The 19,895-nt window shown below is 40.3% G+C and overlaps 1 protein-coding gene across 2 annotated transcripts in view; it reads left to right on the forward strand.

The window, feature by feature from the left end:
- The first annotated feature begins 6,115 nt into the window (after positions 1 to 6,115).
- The window catches only part of TXNL1 (thioredoxin like 1), a 28,808-nt gene continuing 15,028 nt past the window's right edge, over positions 6,116 to 19,895 (forward strand). The window contains exons 1-3 of one of the 2 annotated variants that reach the window (XM_028524065.2): positions 6,116 to 6,462; positions 15,055 to 15,151; positions 16,948 to 17,121. In XM_028524065.2, coding sequence (XP_028379866.1) covers positions 6,365 to 6,462; positions 15,055 to 15,151; positions 16,948 to 17,121 — 369 coding nt within the window. In that variant the 5' untranslated portion in view covers positions 6,116 to 6,364. The remainder of the gene's footprint in view (positions 6,463 to 15,054; positions 15,152 to 16,947; positions 17,122 to 19,895) is intronic. The other variant, XM_036010174.1, reaches the window with a different exon arrangement.

The raw sequence follows: 19,895 nt of genomic DNA on the forward strand, positions 1-19,895 counted from the left end.
CTAAGAATGTCCTGAATTTTCTGATAAGGGTCCAAGCATGAAATGAGTTTGCTTCCCAAAGTTTTATGGCCTTTTAGCTAACTTACTCTGACTCAGAATAAGCCCTTTCAGTTCTTTGTATGTTATCTATTGTTTGATCCTTACTGCCTGACAATGATTGATGAGCTTTACCTGTATTCCTGTGCAAAGTGAACCCAATAAAAGCCCATTGAGGAAAAGACTCCTGGCCCTTCTCCTTTGAAAGTTCAGCCACCTTTCCTTCCCAAGCAGATCATTTCTTGGTAGACTTATTCTCATCCAAAGCGGATGGTGGGCGGTGTGGGGGGGGGGGTTGCTCTGTGGGCAAAACTGCCCCACAGGGGTCCACCTGTAAAGGGTAGGTATAGACAGAGACACCCAGGGATTTGCACTCCAAAGCCCACTGCACTCCGAACCCAGAAACTTGATATCGTTTCTGAGGCAGACAGAGTGAACGTGTGGTTAAGTTTTTGTTTTAGTTGGCTGTAGCAGGAGTAGAAATGAGATTGAGTTATGACACAGAGTAGTATTTCTTGTACATCTGATTTTGTGGTCTGATGCAGACACTGGCCTGCAGTGTCCCTGTCATTATGGAGGAAACATTCACATGGACTACCAAGTCTGGTGGAGGAAAAGGGACAGCATGGCTTTTCTCTCAAGGGGAGCAAAAGCCTTGGCCCTTGCTGTGACTGACCTTTATTGAGTTTCTCAGCACCTTACATGATGGTCCTCATTTACTGTGCACAGGTTCGCTTTAGGTGGTTACCTTTTACCAAAAACAAAGGAGCCAATGACGCTAATCACATCACAGAAGAGGGATATTTGCAAATGAAAAGGCAAAAGTGGTTGAACTGGTTACACTCATCCTTGGAAGGTTTAGCATGGATTTCAGGAAGTTACTTTGCAGTAAATGTCTTCAATTCAGGATGAGGGAGTTTTTCAGCAAGAGCAAGACTTGAAGCTGCCTAGGCACATTGCAGGCCTGATTCCCCATGGGAGAACCTATCCATGGGCGTGGGTCCTGTGCATTTCTGAGTGGGAGCTGGGTGCACACCACACAGAACAGTCTCCTACAGTGGTCCGAGATTCACACTCATTATGCTTCCTAGCCATTCATTTATTCAACCAATACTTACTTTGCACCTACTATGTGCAAAAGACAATGGGAGAGAAAAAGCCACATATGACACATCTCTAACATATCTACTTGTAAAACCCTCAACATGAACCCATGGCAGCTACATGTCATGATAGAAAACCTTCCTTTCTCTTTATTGGCTGAACTTCATAGGAATAGGTGAGTCTGAAATAAATTACCTTCTTAATGAGTTCAAAGAAAAATAGGGGTCATTTCTGTGAAGAAATTTATGCATTTCCTATCTATATTTACTTATACCTGAATATTAGAATATGTTCTTTCATAAAGCATTCTTGGCTCATTCCCGATGAAACTTTTCTCTCCTTTTCCTGAATTACTGTGGTATGCTACCTACATTTCTGCTATCCATTTACCACACTTTGACTCAGATAATTAACTTTTGTAGAAGTGTCTTCTCTCCCTTTTACTATCCCTGGAGGAGTGGGGTTTCAAAGCATTATCACAGTACCTTGTACATAAGTGCACATAAATGTAACGTAACAGTAAGCAAGTTATCATCAAACAATGCTTCTCAAAATATGGACCCCTTGCACCAGCTACTCCAGGTGCTTGTTAAAATTTCGTCTTTAAATCTAAATCCTTTGGCCCTACTAAATCAGAACCTCTGGGTGTGAAGTCAAGAACCCACGTGTCAACGAACTCACCACAGTTCGAGAACTATGAACTCCAGGGAATGACGGTCACAGTGAAATGTGAGACGGCAGACAGGTTCATCCTGAGTGCCGACTGGTGGTGGGTGCTGCAGGATGGAATTCTCAGGCTGAGTTAGAGAGATTCTGAGAGCCCATGGCACCTAACAGTGATGTTTGCACGGCCACGAGAGGGGTGGGGCGGGCGGTGGGTGTGCAGCAGTTGGGCATTTCCGAATGTTGGTCTCAGGAATGGAGAGAGTGTACCATCCATCCTAAGAATAATCACAAGTTATCCTTGAAGAGGTGTCAGGCGCAGGGGTATCAAAGTCATTTTCACGGGGGGCCACATCAGCCTTATGGTTGCCTTCAAAGGACCGGATATAATTTTAGGTCTGTAGAAATGTAATTACTGCTTCACAGTTAAGCGAGGTCTTGGCACTGCCGCAGGGTAGAAACAAGGTGCCAGGCTGGATAAAACAAGGTGGAGGGCCAGACTCAGCCTGCAGGCCTTGTGTTTGCCACCTGTGTATTAGGGTCTGTATGTTTTTCCTAAAATTTTTATGACAATTCCCGGAAATGGAGTTTTTAGGATGGCTTATAGAAATTTAGAAGAAAAAAAGAAGCCCATCTAAGGATGACAGCTTCCATATAACCTCTGCTTCCTCCGGGACATCCTAGAGTTGGGATTTTGGCGGCTAGCGTTTCTGCTGATTATGCAAAATGTGCTACCAACAGCAGGAGTGATCCTACTTCCAGGACTGCAGGGGCGAGGAAAGGCAGTGGCTCTGGGAACTCCAAAGGTTAATGATACGAAGAGTCCCTGGACAGGAGCTGTAGCCTTTGGTAGACACCATCTGTGGCAACACAGCGGGGTGGGAGCTGACAGAATTAGTAACTGGATCGCACTTGCTTGTACCTTTCAACCTCCAAAAAGAATCTCTGACAAGGCATCCTGTGGATCTAGTCCTTATGGGTCAGCTTTCTGGAACTGAGAGCAGGGTGAAGAAAGGTTGAGAGCGGATGTGAAGGAACACATGGAAAATAAACAGCAAAATTCCCCTATCAGACCTAATTATTATAATGCTCCTTTTGTATCTCGCTCCTCAGGAATCTACAGATTTCTAAAGTCTTGCTTTCACAATTCCCTCTGAATATTTACTATAGTTGTCTCCATAGATACTCTTTCTGTTTGCTTTCAAGGCAAAACGGGGAGGACCGCTGGGAATAATAATAATCCATCTGCTATGTACTGAGTTGTGAGCCCCACACACTTGTTGCTTGAAGTCCTAGATCCTAATGTGACTGTATCTGGAGATGGGGCCTTTAAGGAGGCCACTGGAATTGAATGCTACATGGAGTGGGGCCCTGATGTGATAGAACTGGTGTTTTTATAAGAAGAGGAAGAGACACCAAGGGTGTGAGTGCTTGCGTGTGCACTGGCACATGTGCACACATGCATGGAGAAGAGGCCATCTGAGAACGCAGCAAGGAGGAGGCCATCTACAAAACAAGGCGAGTCCTCAGGAGAAACCAACCCTGACGAGCAACTCGATCTCGGAATTCTACCTTCAAGGATTCTGAGAATTACATTTTTTTTTTGTGCAAGCCACCCAGGCCATGGTATTTTGTCAGGAAAACCTAGCTGAATAATATGCCATTGCTTCTAAACATCTTTCTTTGAGCATTGTATTTTTCCATTCTTTGTACATATCATCTACTATTATATTTAACCCTCAGAGTCCTAGGAAGTAGATATCATCAAACCAGTTCTCACAGACAAGAAAGCTGAGGTTAGAGAAGTGAGTGGCTTGTCCATGGCCACAAACTATCATAAGTGACAGAGATCTGTTGTGGGGGGGCTCCACCCCCCCCATCCGCCACAGATGAGAATAAGTCTACCAAGCAGGATCTGCTTGGGGAGGAAAGGTGGCCGATCTCTTGAAAGAGAAGGACAAAGAGCCTTTTCCTCAATGGCTTTTATTGGGTTCGTTTACACAGGAATTCAGGTAAAGCTCATTACTCATTGCCGGGAAGTAAGGATCAAATAACAAGGAAGTCTGAGGGCTTATTTTGAGTCAGGGTCAGATAGCTAAAGACCTGTACAACTTTGAGGAACAAACTTACTTCTTCCTTGGACCCTTCTCATTTAACTGGGAGCATTCTAAACAAAGCAGGTTTCACAGGATTTTACATATTCTTTCTTAGGCCTGATCACCCGGGGAACCCGCCTTTTCCAGCACAGGGCTGCACCACCCTGTCCTTGTTTCAGGCTTAGGTGGAGCAAGGAACTAAGGGAGCCAAGAGATTAGGGGATTTTCTCACAGACTATGAGGACTCAGGCTATGTCAAAGGTCAAAGCCGAGGGGTGAGGGCCCATCACACCCTTTTGCTGTAGCCCCCAAAGTCCTTCCTTGGGGGGCTCCCACGTGATCGTGCCTGTCTTAGGTCATTCCCCCCTTGGGGAATCTTTCCCATCACTGGTTAACTGACCAAGCACTGGGGGCCAGTTATGGATGAAGTAGCAGAAGCAGAGCCCCTGCCAGGGAGATAAGCTTGTCTCCTTGGTGGTTTATGGTTCCAAGGTCATTCCCTCAGCCTTAACCTTGGCAGGGGTTACAGCTTCTGATACCAGGCAGGGTGGTTCCCAACAATGTTATTGGAACTTCTGTCTTGTTTGGCTGTAAAGCCATTACATTGTGCTGGTATCACATGAGAAAGGAATGTTAATTACTGGGGCTCTGCTGGGGCTGGGTTCAGTTAGGAACAATTATTTTATCTTTCTGCAGCACCCTCAGCCTTTTTTTTTCTTCTTGGGCTTCAGTTATTACTCAAACTCATGACTCTCAAAGCTATAACTGTAACCTACTCCCTTTTCTTTAGTTTCAGACTTGTCTTTGCTACTATGTACTGTATACCGCACCTGGATGTCCCACGTGCATCGTAATTCAGTACAGAGCCACGAATTAAAATATTTGTGTTATTTTAGATTCCTTCCTCTGTCCTCTCACTAAGCTGGTCCGAACTGGTCACTAACCCTCGTGGCTTTAATCTCCTAATTGTTTCTCAAACATATTATTTTCTCTTCATTTCCACTGCAGCTGCTCCCAACCCAGTTCCTGGATGATTGCAGTAACCTCCTAAACCAAGTCTCACCACCTTCCATCCTCCCCACTGCTACCTCAGGGTTTTGTAACGGCAAAATTGCCCTGCAGTGATTACTCAGGGCAATTTTGATTACCTTCATGTTAAAATACAAATTTCTTGATGAGTCAAGATCTGACAGCTACCTTCAATTTCATCTCCCCAGCTAAAGCCAAAAACAAATCATTTGACTTGTCACTTAGTCTAGTATTTAAAAGAGCTTGCTGGTGTTAGGCTGCCTTAACTTGAACCAAAGCTTGACTTCTTACTAGGGGTGCAAAATAGGTGTGGAAACTTAGCTAGGTGTCTAAACGTGACTAACAGAATCTACTTCATAAGGTTATTGTGAGGTTTAAGAGAGCTAATACACACAATGAGCTTGTATCTTAACCGACGCATAATTTGTCGAGTATTAGCTACTACTATTGTTATCATTAGCCCTCTCAACCCATGCATTTGCACTTCTGGTCGCTCTGCCTGAAACACCAGTGATCTCGCAGGATCTGGCTATCCTTTTTCTTTTTTATCAATGCTCAGTGCAGGGGCCCCATCTCCCAGCAAGTTTACCCTGCCCCGTCCGCCTATTTCATTGGTCCCCGCCGTTTCCTTTGCAAACTTCTTTGTCACTGTAACTACCGTTTGCGTCTACCACTAAGCTTGGAGTCCATAAGGGAGGGACAGTATTTTTTCTTTCTTTCTTTTTTAAACACGATTTAAAGACAAGCAAATAACTTTTTTTTTCCCGTGTAACTGCACAGAGAACGACCAGGTATTATGAGACCCGCGAATCATTGTTACTAAAGTCTACTTTGTCTAGCGCGGCCACTTGCCACGAACATGAGACAAGACTACCCACAGACTACTTCGGGGGTGAGGGGGCTGGCGGTGCTTAAAACACGAACCCCGAAGAAGAAGGAGCTCTCTTCTCACTTTCCTATCCCAAGAAACTCCTTAGAAGAAGCTCCGCGATTTGCAACCGCGGAAGAATACACGACCGGTCGGGCCGCACTCCACACCTGAGCGTGTGACCGCTACTAGTCTGCGCCTGCGCCGCTCCAGCCGGCGAAAGGCTTCTCAGTGGAGAGTGGGGCCATGGTTTACGCGTTCTGATTGGGCGGTAGGAGCCAAAACGGACGGCACGGAAATGACGTAAAGCGGCGCAGGCGCCGGCGGCCCTGCGGCGCGGTGGCTGCTGGGGGCTGCGCGCCTTACCTTCCCTCGCCTCTTCCTCCCCCCCCCCCCCGGCCCCGCCCCCTCGCCGCTCTGCTCCCTGGCGTGACTCGGCACTGTGATCCCCGGGAGAAGCTCCGCGGTCGCCACCTCCTCCGTCCAGGCCCCGACCTGCCTCTCCCGGATCGTCCTCTTCAGTTTCGAAGCCGGTGGCGTCGCAGCCTCCTTTGCAGGCTCTCTGAGAATGGTGGGAGTGAAGCCGGTCGGGAGCGACCCGGATTTCCAGCCGGAGCTAAGCGGCGCGGGCTCCCGGCTCGCCGTGGTCAAGTTCACCATGCGAGGGTGAGGCCGGGCCCCAGCCATGTGGCCCCTGCTGTCGGTCGGTGCTTTCCTTCCACTCTTTCCCGGTCCTGATTCCCTGGGGACTCCTCCTGCTCCGGAATGTCTGGCGCTGCTCGCAGCCCCAGGCCGCTGCCCAGTAGGCCTCCGCTCTCGGGTCTGAGCCCCCATTTCTGCACGGGGGTGTTTCTGGCGGGCACGGAGGCCAGGCTGGCCGCGTCCCGCAGCCCAGGAGATACCCGCTAGCCCGTTTTGAATCCTCCGACGAGCCCTGTTCCTGGGGGCGGCCCGGCTCTATTCTCTCTAGTCTGGGAGCGTCCTACATCCGCCCCTGCTTGCGTCTGCCCCTTTCTTTCCCGGAACCAGCTGTCACTTGCATCTTAGAAACCTTGAAATCTTCATTTACTGAACGCTTTGGTATTCTGCACCACCTGCATTTTTGTAAACCCTTGGAAGCTTCAGATGGGGCTATCCAACTAATCTGCGTAGTACTTAGTTAAAAGGCTGAGCTTATGCGTTTTAAATTAAGTTAATGTTGGGTTGGGTTGCTTTTTAATTGCTTATGTTTTGGTTGCATGTTTGGTCAGTAACTTTGTAACTTAGGTTTTCCTATGCATGTGATGGCATACGGTCACAAAAATTACAGTAGGTGTATATAATACAGGTAGATAGGTATCCAGGTGTTTGGGTTTAACCAAACAGACTTAGTCTTTTACCCGAGGAATTAAAAGGACGGGGACCTTGAAAAGATGTTCACTGGCCTTGGTAAATCTTAACATAATTTACAGGTCGCAGAGGTGGCGGATCTTCCATGTTGGTTGGGTGTGCAGGGTTCCTGTGTGAGAGTGACGTGGTGGAACTAGGCATCCAGGAACGAGATTTGAACGGATGCATTGACCGACCTTCTCTTGTGTGTGTCGGTGCCTAGTTAAAAGGATCGGAGGTCTCCACTTGAGTTACCTCGACCCCCGACATTACTTAAACACTTATAGTAACTTGGAGAAATGTACTGCAGGTATCCCTGTTTACGTAATGCATTTTATTCTCCAGGTAACTGTATAAACAAAGCAATATTTTGAATTCCAGAGCAAAAAGTGAATTAAATCTATTGAACATGATTCAATAAATGTTGAGTATAGAAGTGGCGGCATTAGGATTAGTTAAAGGGGATGGAGGGATGCAGATAGAAATGAAAACAAATTAGGACTTATTTTTGGACCAGTCTCTCTTACACAGAGTTGAAGAGGGGTAGTACTTTGAATTTTATATGGTGGAATAGAGTACCCATTTGACATGTGGACTTTGACATTTACTAAACTGAAGAGGATAAAGAGTTCATATATAAAGACATGTCTAAAAGGAATGTCAGAATTCTATAACTGTGCTTTACCAGGGTTAACAATTTTGTAATGTCTGTACTCTTAATATGGGGAATTCTTGTACATTTGTAAAGTACCTAAGCCAGAGTTAGAAAAGGGAAGAGATGATTCTAACAGTGAATTTCATTCTTAGTTCAGTTTCCTAATTCCAATCGGTGGGAACATTTATACTTTTGTCCCACAAGGGTACCCTTTCCCCTCTTTACTATAGAGAGGGAGGGATGACAGAGTGATACATTATCAATGGCAGTGAGAAAAGTGGGAAAATGTTGGGGGTAAGGAAACACCTCCATTAGTAATGCTTTATTTAACCGTAAACATAACTGGAGACACTGATTGGTAAAGCATTGTTATTATTTACTTTTAAAAGGTATTTTGGTGTGATGCAAATTTTGTTTTCTTTTTAAAAACTTAGAGCAAATAAAATGGTTGAATTTAGAGAACTTTAAAATTCAAACATATACTTAGGTAATTACAAATCTGGTTAGATTGTATTAAGGCCATTAAACCATTCCTGCACAAACTTGATGTCACCATGACTCCGGATTTATATATATGGGTAGCAGTATTAGACAACAACTAACTGTACCAAATTAAATCATGTAAGAAAGCTCTTAGATCAAGTTAATGTCCCATTTTAGGCCAAGAAAATAGTTTTCTCCAGCATCTGCATCATTTCCAATTCTACTTTAGTCCTTATTCCTTATTTTTCACTTTCATGCATTACACTGTCTATTAATTTTACTAAACATTACACATATTGTTACTCTTCAGTTTAAAAATCATCAGTGGATCTTCAGTATTTTTTCACTTTTTATAGGTAGTAATATATATATATATATATATAACATTTAGCATTTTAAACATTTTTCAGTGTTTAGTTCAGTGGCATTCAGTATACTCACTTGTTTAAGCATTTTTATTGACTCATTCAGTCTTCAAAATAATGAAATTATCCCCATTCTACAGTTGTGGAAATTGAGTCACGGAGAGGTTAAGTAACTTCAGCCCCATCGGTGAATGCACCGTTTGGGTTGTTAAGGATTGTCCTTGCCCTTCTTAGCCTAAGCAGAAGGGCAGTGTAGTTTCATTTCTCCAGAGTGAAGACCCTGACATTTTCCAGTAAGTGTCTTGAATGCTTTGGCTACCACTCTGTCTGCACAACTAATCTTAATCTTATGACCAAGGACAATTCACTTCACTCTCTGGCATTCTTTCCCCTACCTGTTAATGGGAATACTAACATTTAACCTAACCATATTGTTTAGAGAATAAAATTATATAGGTGAATTAATATGCTATGGTAACCTGTTTTTATAACTGGTATCCCCAAACTGCTACTTTTTAAAATAAACCCAGCTACATTTTAATGGTCACAAGCAGTGCCATTTTTGTTATCATTGGTAGTTAAGCTCCAATGTTAAAAGAATATACATTTTCTCCCCCATAAAATCCAGAATGAATGATTTTTTATCCTGAATTCACGAATGTATCACTTTTGTAATGTGTTTACTATGTATTCAATTTTCTTAAAGCAATCATTACTTTGTAGTTGGTTAGGTGTTATTGTTACCACCCAAGAAGAATATTAATGTGCATTAGGATGTTGAGTTCTAATGGTTTTGGTAGCTTGTCCAAATAATACATCATACGTATATTGTATTAATTACATACAGCAAAATTGCTGTGGACCGAGGGTGGCTTACTATAGCACAGAGCTAGCAAGCCCAAACGACCATAGGAACGAGGTGGATATTATTAGGCAGTGAGGTAGGTAGTTTTAAGATCACTAGGGGCATGGTGAGTAGAAAGAACATACAGAGAATTCTATGAACTAAACTTTTTAATTGACGTATAGCATGCATACAAAAATGTACACAGATGGTTTAAATGTATAGTTTAATAAATTTTCAAAGTGGTTACATGCATTTAAGCAACACCAGCACTCCTGACCCTCCTGTAAGATCCTCCTCATTACTGTTGAATTCTGACAGTACAGGTTGGTTTTGCCTGGATTTGAACTTTATAAAAATGGTATCATACAGCATGTAATCTGTATGGATTCCTTTCAGGAGCATATAAATGATTTTTATCTTGGCAGTTCATTTAGAAAAAACAACAGAAAGCACTATCTAGGCCACAGTTCTGGATTTTTGGAATAGCCATTAAGAGCTGGGTTTTGGCTGTGGCTGGGCAGATCAGTTGGTTGGAGCATTGTTCTATACACCAAAAGGTTTCTATTCCGTGTCAGGGGCACATTGTGGGTTCGATCCCTGGTCTGGGCATGTATGGAATCGATGTTTCTCTTTCTCTCTCTCTCTCCCCCCCCTCCCCCTCCCTCCCTCTCTCCCTCCACCCCTCCCCCACACACCTCTCTTCTCTATCTCCCACCCTCTCTACTCTCTCTCCCTCCCTTCCTTCCCCTCACTGGCAAATCAATAAACATATCCTCCAATGAGGATTAAGAGAGAGAGAAAAAAGTTGAGTTTTGTGATCAGATTCCAGCACTGTACTTCATTGTTCTTATCTTTAAAATGAGGAATTACAAAGCTTGAATGAATTTAAGGGTTTTGGAAGTTGTGTAACATATAGTAAGTGTTCAGTGAATGGTAGCTATTTTGTATTATTAATAGGAGCAATTATGATTATGCCTCCTTACTAGTAAATATAATCCATCTGGAAATGACCTATTTTAAAGTTGTACTCTGCAGAAAAAATAAGCTTTTAAAACACGTCTTCAGAAAGCCCATACATTTTCCTTACCAGTTTTCTAGCGGAATATGTTTATACATGTGATTGTTCAAGGTAGAGCACTGACGACTTTAGCAAATAGGGGAGAACAGTAAGTTCCTAACACAGAATCCATGTTATGATTGTAAACAAGAAAGTTTACTTGTTAAGAAGAAACTAAGGCTGTGCTTTCGGAGAAAGCTGATTTTGGACTGGATTTAGGAGTTAACGGTTCTAGTTGTGGTCATGCCAGTAACTAGAGTGTCTCATCGTGGACAAGTTGTTTAGTTTTATGGGCTTCAGTTTCAGTTCTCACTTACCAAATAATTTTAGGTCAGGTCAGTTTAAAAGTTTTAGTTTTTTGGGTTTGGTTCTTCATGAATTGCAGAAAGCTAGCAGGTTGCCTGCTGTATTCTCTTTATCTCAAAAAGCATAACAGAATCCTTACATATCCATTTTGCATATTGGAGTTAACAGATAAACCTTCAGTCAAAAAGAATTTCAGAGGTAGAAAAAGAACTCTTCTTTTTTAAACCTCTGGACTAGATGTTTGGTGGTGTCTTTTATAACAGGTTCAAAGGTCCTATGATTGTGAACTAAGGGCTATGAGTCAAGGTCTGCACAAGAGAAAAAAGTACAATCCTGAAATCCAAGCATATTTGGCGTAATATTTTAGAGATGGGAGAGGTCCTTGGAGAATCTGTTCGCTTCTCATTTTATACAGAGAAATTGAGTAACATGTTTATGAACTCAGTCGATAATGGAAATTTAAGTTTACTCTTAAATGCTAATGATAAACAAGGCAAACATCTTACTTAAAATAACTGGTGAGTTAATTTGAATTATTATAGTGTGAAAGTATGCTACTATATAATATTTGTGCTTCTGTATTCTATGACTTATTTTGACTTAAGTTCCAGTCTATGTTGACTAACTGTAATTAAGCAAAAAATCTAGATAAGGTTCAATTTTGGTAGGGAATGGTTATTTGCAAGGTAGCCCTTATTTTATCCAGTCTGTTTGGCTACAAGAAGTGTTTCTTTAACACCAGCTAGTTCCCAGGTGATTGGTGATGAGAGCAGTGATGTCAGTATCACGGGGACCTCGTGTCGGTTCAAGTTCTGTTTTTCCCAGATAGTGAAGAGCAGGAATGGAAATAGAACCTTTAGCAGGAAGGAGAAACGCTAGCCCTCAGCCACACAGGCCAGCTCCCTTTCAGGTTTATTTTAAGAAAGTTAAACTTAATAAAATTTAACGTGAGCACCCAGCGCAGTTGCTCAAAGGGTTCGTGCTCAGCGTTGCGCTTCCTCCCGCCCCTCCCCCCCTTCACGGCCGCCCTTCCCACCGGCTCGGAGCTCCACTTCCCTGTGGATCTCGCAGCACCTGTGAGCGGGCGCTTCCACTGGATCGCTCTGTTTATTTCCAGTGTCCTCTGAGGTCGCCTCCAGGGCTGAGCCACCTGCCCAGCTGCCCCAGTATTTCCTGAGTACTACTCACTGTTTTTCTTAGGGGCATTTTTACAAAGTTGTGTGGGTTTCAGTGGGTTGCATCAGTCTTACTCCCCCCCCCCCCCCCCCCCCCCCCCCGTTTTTGCGGCATGCTTTTACAGAAGGCAGGTTTTCAGGAATGAGTATGTTGTTGTATAACCTAAAGACCTGTTCCTCTTTGTGACAACTTATTTAATATTTCAAAATAAAAATACCTGTTCATCATAAAAAAAGCAAAGGTTGCAGAAGTATGGATAATTTTAAAAAGTTTCCCCTAAACTTGTGTGTGTGTGTTAGTGTGTGTGTGATGTGATCATGAGACTTAGTTTTCTTTACACAGCACAGATTATTCTTATCCCCTGGTGTGAATGGGCCATACTCGTAACACTATTTCTTTCTTAATTGCCATTTAGATTCTTTCTTCTCTTTTTTTCTTTTTTACTATCTACAACCATTGCATTCTTTGAACTTCTTATACAAACTGTAATTGAGTAAGTGTTAAGATAGGATTGACTTTTCGAAGTAAGATGGTTAAATCTTGGGTTGTACTCATTTAAAATTGATAAGTAATGACTCACTGGCCCTTCATAAAGGATCTACTAATTTGTACTCCCATCCGTAATGTTTAAGAAATTAATAGCTAGAAGTAATTTGCTAAACTACTTATAGATTTAGTTGACTATAAATGCTTTGTTTCTTTATAATTTTGTCCCAGGGCCTACTTGAGGATTGTTAAATCCAAAAATCTTACTTTCAGAAGCATCTGGTTTAATATATTTAAGAACTTAATAGTTACTTTCTTAGCTTTTTGATGTGAGGCTTAAGGATGGCCCAGGATGGAGTGCTGCTTAGAGTGTTAAGAGTAGCGAGACAGTCACAGTTTGAGTTTGAACATTTTGTGCTTTGAAATTTGCTTTTCCTGTGTTTCTGTACACAAAAGCCAAGATTTTTCTTACTCTTTTGACTTATTGAGATACAATGTACATAGTGCAGAATTCTAAATGTATATGGCTTAGACAAGTGTCACAAACTGAACACATGGGCCCATGTAATTAGCTTCTGGACAAAGAGGACATTATCAGCCTCTTGAATTCTCTCAAGGGGTACCATCCTGTCACGAACTTTCACAGAGGTAACCTTTGTCCTGATATATACCACCATTGACTCATTTTGCCTGTGTTGGAACTGTACACGCCTGGAATCATATAGTGCACATCTTTCCTCAGTACTGTTTGTAAGGTTCACCCATGTTTTTGCAAGAGATTTTACTTTAGTCATTTTCATTGTATAGTATTCTCCATGAATAACTACAATTAATTTACTCATCATGTTGTTGATAGGGATTTGAGTAGTCCTCAGTTTGGGGCTATTAGAAATGTTGCTGCTATCAGTGTTTGTTTGTTTGTTTTAAATGCTGTAAGGCAAGCCTATGTGAACATTTCTTTTGTTTATGTGTGCCCCAGAAACCACCGTAGGTAGGCATTAACCTGGCATTAGCAGAGGCTGCCAGTTTCTCATCTTCCCTTCTGAGGTGGGTTAATACCAGCTGCCACCGAGTTCAGTTGCTGCACTTCCGTGACCATGCTGCATGCTGTCTTGTTTTCACTGTTGTGGTGAGTTTGGTTTGTACACGTGTTCCCTGGTTTCCCTGGCGGCTGGTGACACAGGGCGTCTTTTCATATTTATCGACTGTCTTGATGACCTCCTTCATCAGGTACCTATTCAGAAGTGTACCTGTTTTTCTTTTGGGGTGTCATTCTTGTTCTTACTGATTTGTAGGAGCATTTTTATATACTAGAGGTATTAAGTCCTTTGTTTATGTTTGACTGATTTTTTTTATCCGTTTGTGGGTTATCTTTGTACCCTCTAAGTAATATTGTGATAAGTCTCAGTGTTGATATTTTCTAGTTTTTCAAGTATGTTCCAATATATCATTATATAATTTTTTCTTTAGTGGCTTTTGTGTTTGCAGAAATCTTTGCATACTCCAAGGTTTAGAAAGTGTTCCCTTTATATTTTCTTAACACCCTTAATATTTTACCTTTTGAATTTTAATCTATAATCCATCTGGATTGGTGCTTGTGTATGGTGTGAGGTAGGGGTCAAAATTCATTTTTTTTTTTTTTCCCCCATTTGGATGTCTAGTTAACTAAGCACTGTCATCTTTTACACACTGCACTTTTGTGTCACCTTTTCATAAAACAGGTTACTGTGTACAGGATGGGTCTGTTCCTTTTTTTTACATTGGTCAGTTTGTTATCCTTGTGCCAATATTGTACATTCTTAATTTATAAAGCTTTATGATAGTTTTTAATATATGGCAATGTAATTTCTTCAGCTTTGAACCTTAAAATAGCTTGGGATATACTCAGTATTTCCCTATAAGTTTTAGAATATGAATTTGTTAATTATCCAAGAAAACCTGGTGGGGTATTTTGTGGACTATAGAGACCAAATTGAGAATTGACACCCTGAAAATACTGAATTATCCAATTCATAACTGTGATATATTCCTTCACTTAAGTAGATCTTTAAGTTGTCTCAGTGAACAACACTGAAAGACTTAACACTACTGACCTCTAGCTTTGTAACACTCATCTGTAGTCATTGAGACGATTGGTATTCGCTCTGGCCAGTGAGCTCAGTTGGTTCGAGTGTCATCCCGGTACTCCAGGGTTGTGGGTTTGATCTCTGGTCAGGGCACGTACAAGAGTCAGCCAGTGAGTACATAAATAAGTGGACAACAGTCCAAGTCTCTTTCTCTCTTCCTCTCTCTTCCCCTTCGTCTCTCGTTCAAGAAAGAAAGAAAAAGAAAAGACAGTGTGGTATTGATGCAAGTGTATCTAAATAGTTCAGTGGAAAGGACTTGAAAGTCTAAAGCCAGGATGATCAGAATGTGTGTTTTTTATTTTATCTTTTCATTGATAAGCTCTTTACAGTATAAATTAGTCCAGTCTTTGGTGTTATTTTACTGAGCATCGCTTTTACCTTTCTCACAGGTGTGGACCATGTTTAAGGATTGCCCCAGCGTTCAGCACTATGAGTAATAAGTACCCACAGGCAGTTTTCTTGGAAGTAGATGTACACCAGTGTCAGGTAAGGGGAAGGAGTCCTTTTTACAAAATGTTATTTACAAATTGATTTGAATTTCAACGTTAATATTGCCCTGTGTTTATTTCTTTATGCATATAGTATTTATTAATTTGAAAATAAGAAAATATGTTGATATGATTGTTATAAATGCCATCATGGCTGCATTAGTTAAGAAGGGCAATTCAATTATTAATTGCTTCTGAGTTTGTTTATATATTAGTAGCTTTTTGATGTAAAATTAATATGCTAAACTAATAGGTCACCTGGCAGTTCTGTGTGTTTTTACATTTCTTTATTTTTTTTGCAAATCTAGAATTATATCCTCTACTACAGAGGCGTTGGCTGAGTAGAAAGCTGTAGCAGAAAATTTTTGGTTGTACAGGGAGGGGTGAAAGTAGGTTTACAGTTGTGAGAATACGAAACAGAGTTTATTCTTATATTCTTATTTATTAATTATTGTATTATTTCCCAAACAACCATACACCTGCTTTCGCCCCGCCTGCAGTTTGATTTGCATTGATCAATTTTTAATCTTAGCTACAAAGCTGCATACTCATCCGAAACTTTAAAATGTTGGTTACTTTTGATTGAGCCACAGTGGTCTAGATAGAGTGTCCTGATGACTTAGTTGGAATGGCTCTGTGATAGTTGCGTATTTTCATATGTAGAAATATGGGGGAGTTACTCCTTCTATTACTAAAAATACAGTATTTACCTCTAATGGACTTTTTAAAATTTTTAGGGGGGTGAAGCTTTGTCTTTGTTACCAAGTGTGAAAAGGATTTAGAATGTTACGTAGTTTGTAGTTAGTAGTTTGGGAGTTTGGGTAGTGTAAACCCTGTATTAACGTTTATTAGTACTAACGTTACGTGCCGCTGGACCGCAGTACTGGCTCGCATTTTGAGTATCCTCCACCTCCGTCTGGAAGTCTCTCTTCTGGAGCCGTGCGGTCCTCCAGCTACGGATTTTTCGTGTTTCTCTTTACTTTTTTATCGTGGACACTAGAAAACTTGAAACTACATATACGTACAGTTCACATTATGTTTCTTTTGGACAGCACTGTTAAGGTCTGTGTTTTTTAAAATGAGGCTTAGAGAAGACATCTTCATGTAAACTTTATGCTTTTTTTCTTTAAATGATATAGTGGTTACCTGTTCATAGCATTTGAATATGTAAGGTGACACATTTACTTGGTAAATTCTCATGAATCCGTGCTAAGGAGCTAATTTCTACTTACTAGTTACTCTTGTAATAATTGTGGAGTTGGAGCAGAATTTAAAAAGATAGCTGTTGCAGCCTGTTGGGTGGGAGATCAGTATTAGAGACTGGGTGAGGATTGCAAGGCAAAGTGTGTTACCTTATCTTCATGGTGGGGCGGACTTCGGTTTTCGCATGCGTGTTTTCCCCAGCACCGGTGGTTTGTGTTGTCATACCCGTGTCCCTTTGGGAAGCAACGGTATGCACTCACGAGAGAGCTAGCTGGTATTGTACAGCAGTTTCTGTGCGGGGAGCTAATTGTTCTATTGCATGAAGTATTTAACACTAAAACTGATAGATACAACACAGTGCTGGTCTTCATTGTGGATGTAAAGCAAATAATATAATGTAGTTGGGCCTCAATGAGTAATGTAGTTTAAAGCATAGGCCTACCTTTTTTTAAGTAGCAATTAGGAATAAATTATTTTACATGTTACAGTCCATGCTTCTGGTATTTAACTTCCATACAGATAGAATTTGAATATTCAGAGTAGTTTACGATTAATTTTAATTCATGATGCTATCTGATTTGTCAATTCTAGGGAACAGCTGCCACCAACAATATATCAGCAACACCTACGTTTTTGTTTTTTCGGAACAAAGTAAGAATTGATCAATATCAAGGAGCAGATGCTGTGGGATTAGAAGAAAAAATCAAGCAGCACTTAGAAAATGACCCCGGAAGCAATGAGGACACAGATATTCCAAAAGGCTATGTACGTAGACTTGGAAGTGAAATCACGCTGTCTTCCTTTTGCCGTTATTTGGTTGAAGTGAGATCGGCTGTGTTTTCATGTTTTGTCTCTTACTAGTTCGGAATACTTTCAGATAAGAACTTCAAAAGTAAATTCACTGGCTGACTATTGGGATTTCTCCGTGTGTGTGTGTATTACAACTTTATTCCCCATCATAAACTATTTTCCTGCTAATTTTCTTTGTCACTTTTTTTAAAAATCTGCTTTCAGAACTATTTTAATAGCCATTTTAAGACTTTTAAAAATGCCTTTTGCCCCCCAAAAGTAATATGCTAGTTAATTGATTTTGTTTTAGAACCAAATATGACTTGAGTATTGGATGTGTTTTTCAAGTTTTAAGAGTAAGTTATTCTAAATAATAACTTGAAGACGTAACTTAAACAATTCTGAAAACTAGTATGAATAGTTAAAATGCAGTATCTTTATATTTGAGAGTTATTCAGGAAGTAAGTGAAATTTAGAAGTAGCATTTTATGGTAGCTGATTTGTTTATGTGTGCAAACTGGTAAATAAATGTATTGGCAGATCAAAAAATGGTTTTTTTAAAAAAACTATTACCTCAAATTAAAGCTAATGTATGAAAGGATGTATATTGAGTACATTAAAGCAGACCTGTGGGGCTACAAGTCCTTTCCCTAAGTCCCTTAAACTCATGCTGAATAAGGAGGCTCGGTAGAGAAATTTGAGAGATTCTTTGAGTGTGTTTGTAGGTGTGGGGGTTGTGTCTTCAAAAAGTGACTAGCATGTGGTACTGACAGTTATTTTTAGTTAGGGAAGTACAGTGCATATTTATTTAAAGTAGAACTGTTATGTATTGAATAATAACTTGAAATTTGCAATATCCAGTTGGAAAGTATAAACGTGTTGTATAAGTCAGGGTTATGGCACCTTTTGGAAAATTTTGGAAATCATTTGTCTTGTAAACTGTTGTACTTACATCTTTGTATTTTTTTCTTTATTACTAAGGGTGTTTGCATGAAAACACCTGAGCACAACAGCCCTGCTGCTTAGCCGCAGGGATACTTCCTTCCACGGCAGCTGAGTGCACTAGCATGCATTGGCCTCAGGTGGGAAAAAGAGCAGGACAAAATAAAATTTAAAGAAATAAAAAAATTTGTTTTCATGTAAATGTTATGAATACAATGTGAAAAGCTATTAAAACATTTTCTTTTTTTCCCATCTGGTGTCAATCAAGACATTAAAAGTTTTGGACTATTTACATCTTAAGGTTATTCAATGTTTAATACTGGTAATGTGTTCCCAAAAAACATTGCTCCCACAACACAAGTAGAGACTTAATGGGGGTAAGAGACACTGAATGAAAATCTGTGTCTTAAGCAGATTTAAATAGAGCGTTACAAAAAATGTATTGACAACTTTTAAATAACATTTTCAATTTTTTGGAATAAAGACTTTAGTCATTATGTTTTAATTCTAAGAGGCTATACGGTTTATTTTATATGTACTATAGTTTTGAAACTCATAATTTAACTAGAGCCAGAGTAAAATAGATGCAAACATGTATCTCCTTGAGGAGGTTTTAGATATTGCAGAAGATACTCAAAAAGTTAAGAATCATAATAGATTCTTATTCAGAAGTAAGTGAGTGCTTTTTTGAACACTGATTTTAGTTTTTTTTAAATGTTTACTGAAGTTAGGAAAATTTAAAGCATTACATCTTCTCTTGCCCATAATTTGCTGAGAGTACATACTGTAGGTGCAGATAGCTCCCCTCATGCCCTCTAAATCAAGTCTTCTTCTCCCACAGTTTGAATGTGAGGCAGTCTGGAGCTGAGCTTGCATTTGCATGTGCTCTGAATCTTGAGGCTTGTTAGTATATTGTTTTGACCTTAGAACTATAAGTTTTGGTCTACAAATAGGTCATCATTTATCAAAGTCAAATCAGACCCTACATGTGAGGGCTACAAAATGTTACTCTGAGCTAATATCTTTAACATTTCATGCAATATAACACTTATTGTACTACACAATAACGTTTGGCTTTGAAACCATTTAGGCTACCACATGAATAGTTAAGTTTATTATGGTAATGGATTATTACCATATTGATAATTATTTTACATGTAGTAAAGTTTCCTTTAGTCTTCCAGAACTATTTATACATGCACTAGTATCTTTAGGTAAAAAAATATATCATAAAGATTTTGATAGAAAGGTGAATGTGCAACTCACAATCTGCAATATTTGATGAATTTTAAAAATGGTTCTTGGTTAGTGGATGAAATGGATACTTTTCTAGGAAAGTAAAGTTTATCAAAACTCTATTAGAACAAACAGTGAAAGAGCTGTTCCATAATGGCCAAGATAGCTTCCCAGGGGAACTGTACCAAACCTTAAGACCAGATAAAGAGAAAACTTTCAGATTTCTTTTTGAAGTATATATGACATTGATCCCAGAATCTGACAGAGTTTGCACCAAAATAGAAAGCTACTGACCAGTTACAGTTAGAAATATTGTAAAAAAAAAATGTAGATAAAATATTAGTAGCAAAATCCAACAATCCAGAGGAGAAAAATCATGATCTCATAATGTGCAGAAAAGGTATTTAACAACACATATTACCCACTTATTTTGCAGTGTTCAATAAAATCTTAACGGGGAAACACTGAAGGCATTCCCACTGAAGTCAGTAACGAGACAGGGCGGGCTGCTGTTACCATGGCTCCTGGCATGTTGTGTTGGGAGTATAGAAGTCTCAGCTAACAGATCGACA

The sequence above is a fragment of the Phyllostomus discolor genome, chromosome 9 (assembly GCF_004126475.2).
Source record: "Phyllostomus discolor isolate MPI-MPIP mPhyDis1 chromosome 9, mPhyDis1.pri.v3, whole genome shotgun sequence".
NCBI lineage: Eukaryota > Metazoa > Chordata > Mammalia > Chiroptera > Phyllostomidae > Phyllostomus > Phyllostomus discolor.